We start from the raw sequence: 10297 nt of genomic DNA, 5'->3' as shown, positions 1-10297 counted from the left end.
ATTCAGATGGCCAACAAGCACATGAAGAAATGTTCAAAATCCCTAGCTCTAAGAGAGATGCAAATTAAAACAACTATGAGATCATCTCACCCCAGTCAGAATAGCAAAATATAACAGAACAGCAAGTAACAAATGCTGGCGAGGCTGTGGAGAAACTGAAACCCTTATTCACTGTTGATGGGTGTGTAAACTGGTGCTACCACTGTGGAACGCAGTGTGTGCTTTCTCAAAAAGTTGCAAATAGAAATACCATTTGACCCAGCAATTTCACTACTGGTAATATACCCCAAAGAAACTATAACTGCCACCCAAGCATATATATGCGCATCCATGTTTATCACAGCTTTGTTCATGATAGCAAGGAGTTGGAAACAACCTAAGTGCCCATCAACAAAGAATGGATAGAGAAGCTGTGTTATATTCACACAAAGAATACTATGCTGCTTTGAAAAAAGGGACTCATGCAATATTGTACAAAATGGGTGACACTGGAGGATTTTGCTGAGTGAAATATCTCAGTCACAGAAGGACAAATACTGCATAATGCCACTGGTGTAAAACAGGACTGACATCGGGGTTGGGGGGAGCTGAGAAAGATGGAATTAATAATGTGTAATGCATTGAAACAGATGATTGAGAAAACTGTTTAAAAAGGATATGTGATTAGGTATTATTGTCATTACAGGAGTCCAGAACAAAAGCTTCATAGTGGAGTGGACCTGGGGGTAGGGATTGTAAAACAAGGAAAGAATTTTTCTTTTTGTTTTCAAAGAGAATAGTGTACTGGGGAGAGGGGAGACGTGGATGGGGTCAGGCAGGGAGAAAAATGCAACAACAAATGAATAGAAATCCAAAGTCTCTATAAATTTTCATTAAAATTAATAATAATTAAAAAAATAGGAGGCCTAATCACATCATCTGACACTCATTAACCTATCAACATTCCATCCTATTCCTCACCAGTACCAGCAAACAAGCCTATGTAGAATCTGGCTCCTGCAGACAACTTATAAACTGGATATTAATGATATTGTTCCATAATTTCTGAACTCTGTTGGGTCATCTTTCTATGGAATGTCAACAAAGATAGACCTTTTACAGTCAGTTTGCCAGGTGGTTGTTCTCCAGATTTCCTGGAACAGCTTAGTGAGTGCATCCAGGACAGTATCTGTTGAAATATATCAGTTGGTATTCAATTCCAGGAGCCTTGTTCTTTTGCCAATTCTTTCAGAGCAGTTTAAATTTCTTCCTTCATCACCAAAGGCTCTTGCTCATACATTATTTTATTAAATTCTTCTGTGTCAGCCAATTCCTTCTGGTACAAAAATTCTCTATACACTTTCCATCTTCTTTTAATGCTTCTTGGGTCATTTAATATTCTGTCCAAAGCATCCTTAAGTATTATTGCAACATAAGGCTTGAATTTGTTCTTCAATTCCTTCAGCTTAAGAAATGCTGTGTGAGTTCAGCCCTTTTGATTTTCTAACTCCAGCTCTTTGCACATTTCATTATAATACTTTGTTTTATCTTCCTAGGCTTTCCTTTAAATCGTCTGTTGAGCTCCTTAATTTCTGTATTTTTCCTTTTTTTTTTTGGCTTCTCACCACTCTAGTGCAATATTCAGTATCTGGTCTGACATCCATCTTGGTCTTGTCTTCCTCTACTGCTTTTTAAATGACCTTTTGCATTCTTCATAGATGATATTCTTGATATCCTCCTACAGCTCATTTGGTCTTCACTCATTGATGTTCAAGGCCTCAAACCTGTTCCTGAGATGGTTTGAAATTCAAGTGGGATAGACTTAAAGTCAAATTTTGGTTTCTGTGGATTTGATTTACTTTTCTCAATTTCACCTTTAATTTGTATGAGTAGTTGATGGTCTGTTCCACAATCAGTGCCTGGCCTAGTTTTCATAGCTAATATTGAGCTTTTCCTGCAATTCTTTCCACTGATGTAATCAGTTTGATTCCTATATAACATCAGGTGAAATCCATATAGCCTGCATTTGTATTTCTAATAAAAGATATTTGCAATGAACAAATCACTGAATGTGCAGAATTATATAATTCTATCTCCAGCTTCATTTATGCCACCCGGTCCACGTTTTCTGATTACTGATCCTTCTTCCCTGTTCCCAACTTTTGCACTCCAGTCATACATTATTATTCATGCATCTTGATTACATGTTCGATTGATTTCTGACTGCAAGGTTGGTAGAAATCTTCAATATCCTCCTCTTCACCTCTAATTGTTGGTGCATATATTTGAATGATAGTGGTACTCACTGTATTTCCTCGTATGCATATGAATATTTTTTATATTAATTATTCTTTATTTTTATTCTATAAACATCCTGACCAAAAAAAATGTCCTAAGGTTGAAAATTTACTATTATTAGGCGATCAAATAGTTTTGAGCCCGCACTATCACTCTTTATGTTAGGACATCACATATATCAAGTACGTTTAGAATAGCAGGATTTAACTCTTCAGTAGTTCTTTTGTCTTGCAGTTGTGAAAAGCTTTATTGTTCCATTTGGTCCAAGGCTTGGGCTATGGGTTTATGGGTGAATAAGATTCTACTCTAGGGTGAGAAAGAGAAGCTTGCTGCTGATGGTAGGGGGATGCAAAGGTCCCCCCAGCAGATCCCTGAAGGCCCCTAGTCGTGCTTGAGGGTGAGATGAATATTATCCTGTAACTCACTAAATTGTATTTCAAAATGGATCTAGAAATAACTTTTTGAATTATGAAAGCAATCACATTTTTATCACCTTTTCATTCCCAGCGTAGTAGATCAGATGATCATCTGATTCAAAATTCCCCATGCCAAGCCATCATACTTTGCCAGCACCTAGTCTGTAAATATTTATGTTCTTTATTTCTTTGGGGGGGGGGGCTGGAATTTTGATTTGGAAGTAGTCTGAAAGAGCTGGATTCTAAGAACATTTGTGTTCTGATTCTGGTAAGGATTAGGGTGAACTGTTTTCTTGCTATTGGGTGCGAGTTGATTTTATTAGGCCTTCTATTTAAAACACATTTGGTCATCAGTATGGGGCTGGAATTCAGGTTAGGTAGTCATCTGGAAGAGCTGGATTTTACAGAGGTTTGTTTTCTGGTTCAGGTGAGGGTGGAATGTTTATTTGTTCAGGTCTTAGGTCATAGAGTCATCTAGGACTTGATGGCACTTAACAACAACAACAACAACAACAACAAGAAAGCTCTGTTGGCCTTGTGGGTAGAAAGTTATGCTACCAAGCCAAAGGTGCATGATTTTAATCTGAGGCCCTCAGGCCTGGTTTTAATTGTTTTTGGTAAAACAGTCTACTAAGTGGTATAGCACTGGTCTGTCCATTTGCTGTACAGAGGTAACTCATGGTTGCTGTGATGCTAAACACTGTGACACTGATATGTCAAATGTGACAAGTGAAGAGTATTTGGTGGAGCTTCCTGATTACAACAAACTTAGTAGCAGGAGTGACACCCACTTCCAAAATAGCCTGCGTGTGGAAAGTCTATGAACTTGGAGAAATAATGAAAGTTCAACAAGTGTTCAGATTTTTCGCTCATAGGCTTGCAATGAGTTGTCTACAACTCAACGGCATGTAACAATAATAATTATTTTTAACAATGTCCAATTTTCCTACATTCAGGTTTCTCACATTAACAATTAAATATTACTTTTGTAATTTCCTACATTTTAAAATCATTTTTTTAAAAAGCAAAATAAATCACTTTAATAATTGATTCCAAAACTTTAAGGGAAATAGAATTCACTTTGAGAATTTGAGGATTTTTTAAAAATCAACAGTATTTTCAAATATCTTTTTCCATGTGTACTGTGTTTTATACAATTATTCATATACGTTTTTTTATTCATGTACATTGTGTTTTCTGTAAATTACTATTTCTTTATGATTTTTATCACTCTCCCTTGTCAAGTCCTAATACATTTTGCCTACTCCTTCTCCTCTTCCCAAAATGCCCTCTGCTGTCCTAGTGATTTTTCACCCTCTCCCTCTTCCTGGCCTCTCACCCCCATCACTTCCCCTTTTGAGTACTTGTACATACATTGTTCAGTTACCCTTTAATTTCACAGTAGCAGTTTTATACCGTATATTTTTTGTGTGACTGAGTATTTCACATGATATAATGCCCCCTAAAGTCCCATGGTATGTTCATTTTTGTTTACTGATGCATAGTATTTCATTATATGAATGTATCACAAATTTTCTAACTATTTATTGATGGATATAGTCTCCTCATTGTTATTTAATTATAAGATAAATGTACTTTAGTAAGAATGAAATGTAAAGATGGAAATGTTTTAAAGAGAAGAACTGATTATATTTTTTTGACTGAAATGAAGTAATGATGCTAAATCCTATTTTATAATCTTCTCCCTTTTGGTTGATAGGAAGTTGGTGGGCAGAATCCCAGATTTGAAAATAAATCTGTAATACTACATTGTTCAGAAATTGAAGAGAAGAAAGATATAATAGGAAATCCTGAAAATACTTACTATTTCCTTGTTCAAGGGACAACAAATTAATTTCTGATTGCAAAATGCTTCCTCTTGCTTTGATCTGAAACACATTAAAAATATGTAAATAAGCAATAATCTCACTATTCTAAATGAGAAGCTAGTTTCATCACATAATTTTCCAATATTTTATACTCATTTTTATCCTTAAAATTGAATATATACAATTTTACAATTTGTTTTCTTGTATTTACTATTTCTCTTGGATATTACTAGTTCAGCTTTACATGTTATTTTTTGTTCTTAACAAATATTTTGTTGAAAGCATCCACTATATGCAAAGGAAAACAGGATGAAGTCATAATTAAAGTATGAGTAACTATTCTTTCCTGTTACCTCTATTAAAAAACAAAAAGAAGAAAGGTTGGACTAAGTTGGAAGCTAAGATTCCAATATATTTATAATTAATTTACTTTTCCATAGACCGCTGTTAAAGATGTTATTTATATTTAACATAAATACAGTTATTAATAGATCCTGTACAGAATTTTTTGTATAATCCTTTTCCCCCACCTAAGATTATTTACTTGGTTAACTAGCAGACTTGGCCATTCTATTTGGGAAGAATGTAGAAGTCCCAAAAGTAATGTTGAAATGAATTCTTTTATGCAGCCTTTAACGTTGTTTGTTCGGAATAGTTCAGTTTGAGAGATTTTCCCCTTAAACCCTGAGGAGTTACTTTGGCCCAGCTTTCTGCTCTATAGGGTGTGTTACTTTTGTCCAGGTTCTGTTTGCCATTTCATGGGTAAATTGTAAACAACTTGCGGTTTTACACTTTTTTTCTGCAGTCTCCCCTCTGATTGGTTTGTACCTTGCAGGGATCAGTTAATAGACTAGGTAAAATAAGCTATCTATTGTTGTTGTTGTTGTTGTTATGTGCCGTCGAGTCGTTTGGGACTCATAGAGACCCTATGTACAACAGCCCTAAACCCTGCTCTATCCTGTGCCAACCGCACTGCCTCTGACACACCCATCCCGATTTCACAAGTCACTGAATCAATCCACCTCATAGAGGGTCTTCCCCTCCTGTGCTGTCCCTCCACCTTACCAAGCATGATGTACCTCTGCAAGGACCTGTCTCTCCTTACAACATGTCCAAAGTATGTCAGACAAAGCCCCAGAATCCTTGCTTCCAAGGAGTAGCCTGGTTTAGCCCTCTCTAGGCTGAATCTGTTTGTTTTCTTGGCAGTCCATGGTACATTCAATACTCTTCTCCAGCACCGTATCTCAAAGGCATCAATTCTCCTTCTACCCTCCCTAGTCATTGTCCAACTCTCTGATGCCTGTATCAGGTGCACCTTAGTCTCCAGAGAGACACCGTTGCTCTTGAGTACTTTAGAGAGGTCCCTAACAGCAGACTATATAAATGAACTTTCTGTGACTTATTGAGGGGATATATTAGTTTATGACAATGGTGAGAATGGCATGTTTTGAAATTGAAAGGAAGTTGTGTATATAGACAGACAACTCCACAGAGGTTTTTCTATCAGAAAGAAACAAAAACAGCAGCAGGATGAAGCAAAGGAGAGAAAGTAGAGAGAAGAAGCAGAGATAAAGAAATAAGCTAAGTAACAAATCCCCTAGAAAAGCCATGACCTAGGTCTATAGATAAAGTCCTGAAGATATCAGAAGCCCAACAATAGGTGCCCAGCAGAAAAGTCCATGGTGACAGATACACAGTCCTGCAGAGCCTGTTCTGGGGGAGCTGAGAGGACTCTTGCATGACTGAGAGGAGTTAAGAGAGCTTTGCTGTGTGGAAAAAGGTAAACTTTGTGCACATGTTACCTATCCTGATACCTGTTGATATTTATCCAAAATTATATTCTGCTTCTTAATAAACCACCTAACTATAAATAGAGTCTGAGTTCTGTGTGGCTTCTGAAACACATTATGGAAACAAGAAGAATGTAGAAAATTTTATGAGAAGGATAAGTGCTGTAAGAATTGGTGAAGAGGTTGAGACAGGAGGTACGTTGGATCTTTACCTCATAGAGATTAGATTTAGGTTGATCATGATGTGCACTGTCCCTTCTGAAGTGAGACAGATTCTAACATCAGTCCCCTCACTATCACCATTTTATGCTGTCAATTCTTAATGCATTTATCAATGTACTTTTTCCATACTAGTTGTGAGGTTTAGAAATATTTAGAAACTACTTCATCAAGGAAGACATTCAGATAGCCAACAAGCACATGAAGAAATGTTCAAAATTCCTAGCTCTTAGAGATGCAAATCAAAACAACTATGAGATATCATCTCACCCCAGTAAGAATAGTAAAAATTAACAGAGCTATGAACAATAAATGCTGGCGAGGTTGTGGAGAAACTGGAACCCTTATTCATTGTTGGTGGTAGTGTAAAATGATGCAACCACTATGGCACTTTCTCAAAAAACTGGAAATAGAAATACCATTTGACCCAGCAATTCCACTACTGGGAAAAGACCCCAAAGAAACTATAACTGCCACACAAGCATATATATGCACACCCATGTTTATTGCGGCTTTGTTCATAATAGCAAGGAGTTGCAAACAGCCTAAGTGCCCGTCAACAAACGAATGGATAGAGAAGCTGTGTTATATTCACACAATGGAATACTATGCTGTATTGAAAAACAAGGAACTCATGGAATATTATACAAAATGGGTGACCCTGGAGGATTTTGATGAGTGAAATATCTCAGTCACAAAAGGATAAATACTGCATAGTGCCACTGTTGTAAATCAGGACTGACATTGGGGAGGAGAGACTGAGCAAGATGGGATAAATCATGTATAATGCATTGAAACAGATGAGGGAGAGAACTGTTTTAAAAGGATATATGATTAGGTATTGTTGTTATGACAGGAGACCATAACGAAGGCTGCGTAGTGAAGTGGACTTTGGAGGCATTTTATAACAATGGAAGAATTTTTCTTTTACTTTTCAAAGGGAAGAGCAAAATGAGGGGGAGGGGTGGACAGGGAGAAGAGTGCAACGTTGAAAGAATGAAAATCCAAAGTCTCTGTAAACTTTCATATAATTAATAATAAAACAAAAAAGATTTAAAAAGAAATATTTAGAAACTTTATAGCTATAAAAGGAAATCTACTGACTTAGTGGTTAAGTGCATGCTTGACTTCTAACTGGAAAACAAATGATGACTCAAACCCACTAGCTGTACCTCAGAGAGAGGTGGCAATCTGTTTCCTTGAAGATCACAGCTTTGGAAACTCTGTGGGGCAGTTCTACTCTGTTCTATAGGATCTCTATGAATGGGAATCAACTCAGTATCAACAAGTTTTGTTTCTTTTTTTATCTTTTGGTGTGAAGTGTCTTATTATTTAAATTTATGTTTTGCCAGTAAATGACAGAATTATTTCTCAAGAAGATGGGTGATTATATGTGTTTCCTTTTAAATAAATTCTTAGTTTTTATCCTTTCATTACATATCTGATTTCTAAGAAAAACATTCTTGTTGACTAATAAAAGCTTGTGTTTTAAGCTTTTTCTACTTCCACTCAGTAATTTTCACTGAAACTAAGCATGAAAAATACCTATCCATTTCAATGAACAACTTTAGAATATAAATTAAAAAGCAAAACATTTGTAACCTTGTTAAGAAGTAAATTTTCTTTGAGCTAAAAACACACACATAATCACTATTGATATGCTTTTTTTAAGGAGCATTATTTAGACAGGAACTCTATATTTGTAGAGGCTTCATGATTAGAAGGGACTATAGTGGCTTTTATTCTTACCAAGAAGTAGAAAGTGAACTCAGTTTGGCCTTTCAGGATCTCTTCATTCAGAATATAGTGCACTTTGATTTCCTGTATTTGTCCGCAAGTCAAAGCACCAAAAGCAGATTCAAGGTGGACATAACTTCCGCTTGGGGAGAATATATGCTTTGCAGTATGATAAGCATGTTCATGGTGTCCTTGAAGCCACCAGTGATCAAAACAGTATTCTGTCTCTTTATAACGTACCTAATAGAAGAAATAAAGTTCTTAAATAGGCTATTTGTTATTTATATATAAATTTTACTTGTTGTTGTTATGTGCCGTAGAGTTGCCTGTGATTCACAGCGACCCTATGTACAACAGCCCTAAACGATGTTCTATCCAGTGCCAATCTTAATGTCTCTGGCACACCCATTCTCATTACCCTAGCCCCTGAATCAATCCTTCTCATTGAGGATCTTCCTCTCCTGCACTGTCCCTCCACCCTGCCAAGCATGATGTTCCTCTCCAAGGACTGATCCTGCCTTGTAACATGCTCAAAGTACGTGAGAGGAAGCTTCAGAATCCTTGCCTCTAAGTAGCAGTCTCTACAGGATGGACTTGTATGTTCTCTTTGCAGGCCAAGGTATTTTATTCATATATTAGAACAAAGTAACAAGGTTCTTTTTTAAAAAAAAAATTTCTTTTTAATTAGTCTCTTTTCCTAAGTAAAATAATCTATAAACAGCTTGCCTTTTAAGCCATATAAAGTTAAAATGTATACTAATTGGTAGATGTTTTTAACTTACATTAAGATCAATCAGTTTTTTCTTAATGCCCTTATACCTGTAAATTTCATAAGAACATGTAAATACTTGACACAAACAAAAATAATAGTACATTAAAGAAATCGAGCAAAATCTAGCATGTCTTTTTTTTTTTCTGAATTAACAAAGTTTATTTCGAGTTCGAATCCGGGCTCCAGTGTGCTGACTGACACAGCAGCATCCAGCCGAGAGCCTAGCATGTCTTAAAGTTATTTAAAAAAATGTTATCAAAGCAATACCAAGATTGATGCCAAGATTCAATGTCTAGTTTATCTCATAATCAGATTTTATTTGAATTGGAAATTTTCTGACATAGGCTATTATGTTTCTTATATTTAGTTTTCCAAAGTGGTTAGTTTCTATTTTATTCCTTATCACTTGCCTTTTTAAGCCTAGCATTCAAATGATTCCACATATCCTTAAATGATGTGGCCCCACTGACTTGTGTTTTTTCATTCCCCAAATACTCCCTTTTACTTACATTGACTATAATGGAAGAAGATGTTAAGGTGGTGGTATCAATGGAAATCTTTGCCAAGCCATGTTCATCAGTAGTAAAGTGGTATTGAGGACCATTTTCATTCACCGAGACGACCACGACTTGTTTTGGGATTGGTTGAGCCTTCTCATCAACTAGAAGAACCTAGAAATATGAAATTGATAGCTGGTTCCAAGTATCAAATTTTGTCATTGTTGTAATGTGGTATTGAGTTGGCTCTGAGGCATAGCAACTCACTCATGACAGGAGGAAACTTTTTCTGTTCCTATGTCAGCCTCACAATTTCCTCTATGGTTAAACCCATTTTTACAATCTCTGTATCAATTCATCTCCTAGAAAGTCTTCTCTTTCACTTACTCTTTATCTTTCCAAGTATGATGTCCTGCTTTAAGGACTGCTCCCTTTTGATAACATGCTCAAATTTTGCATTGACATCTTTCTGTCATATTGACTTCTTGATCCCCTGTTAACTGCCTGTCATTTACCGTAGATCTCAGAACATGGCAACAAGACATGTATTCTGGACTCAATTATTATTTTTCTTGTTGATATTTTCTTATGGATAACCTATAGGCAAAAGTGGACTCATGATGTTACATCCCCACAACTTCTTCTTTGGTGTTCTCTATCTCATTAAATGCTCTTTCTATTCACTCTATAATTAAAATAAACTAGAAATATTAAAATATAGGAATGCTTGATACCTTGATAATTTTCTTTATTTTGTAGC

General features: G+C 36.0%; 1 protein-coding gene across 1 annotated transcript in view; it reads right to left on the bottom strand.

Annotated features, from left to right (window-relative positions):
- LOC102854533 (alpha-2-macroglobulin-like) overlaps window positions 1-10297 on the bottom strand; it is a 158855-nt gene that overhangs the window by 128637 nt on the left and 19921 nt on the right. The window contains exons 10-12 of the mRNA XM_006901759.1: window positions 9550-9711; window positions 8281-8508; window positions 4519-4582 (exon numbers count right to left, since the gene is read on the bottom strand). Coding sequence (XP_006901821.1) covers window positions 4519-4582; window positions 8281-8508; window positions 9550-9711 — 454 coding nt within the window. The remainder of the gene's footprint in view (window positions 1-4518; window positions 4583-8280; window positions 8509-9549; window positions 9712-10297) is intronic.

Source organism: Elephantulus edwardii, unplaced genomic scaffold (assembly GCF_000299155.1).
Source record: "Elephantulus edwardii isolate Elephantulus edwardi_28Jun2011 unplaced genomic scaffold, EleEdw1.0 scaffold00342, whole genome shotgun sequence".
Lineage (NCBI taxonomy): Eukaryota > Metazoa > Chordata > Mammalia > Macroscelidea > Macroscelididae > Elephantulus > Elephantulus edwardii.
Note: the sequence above shows the minus strand (reverse complement) of the source record. Positions and strands in the feature narration are given on the sequence as shown.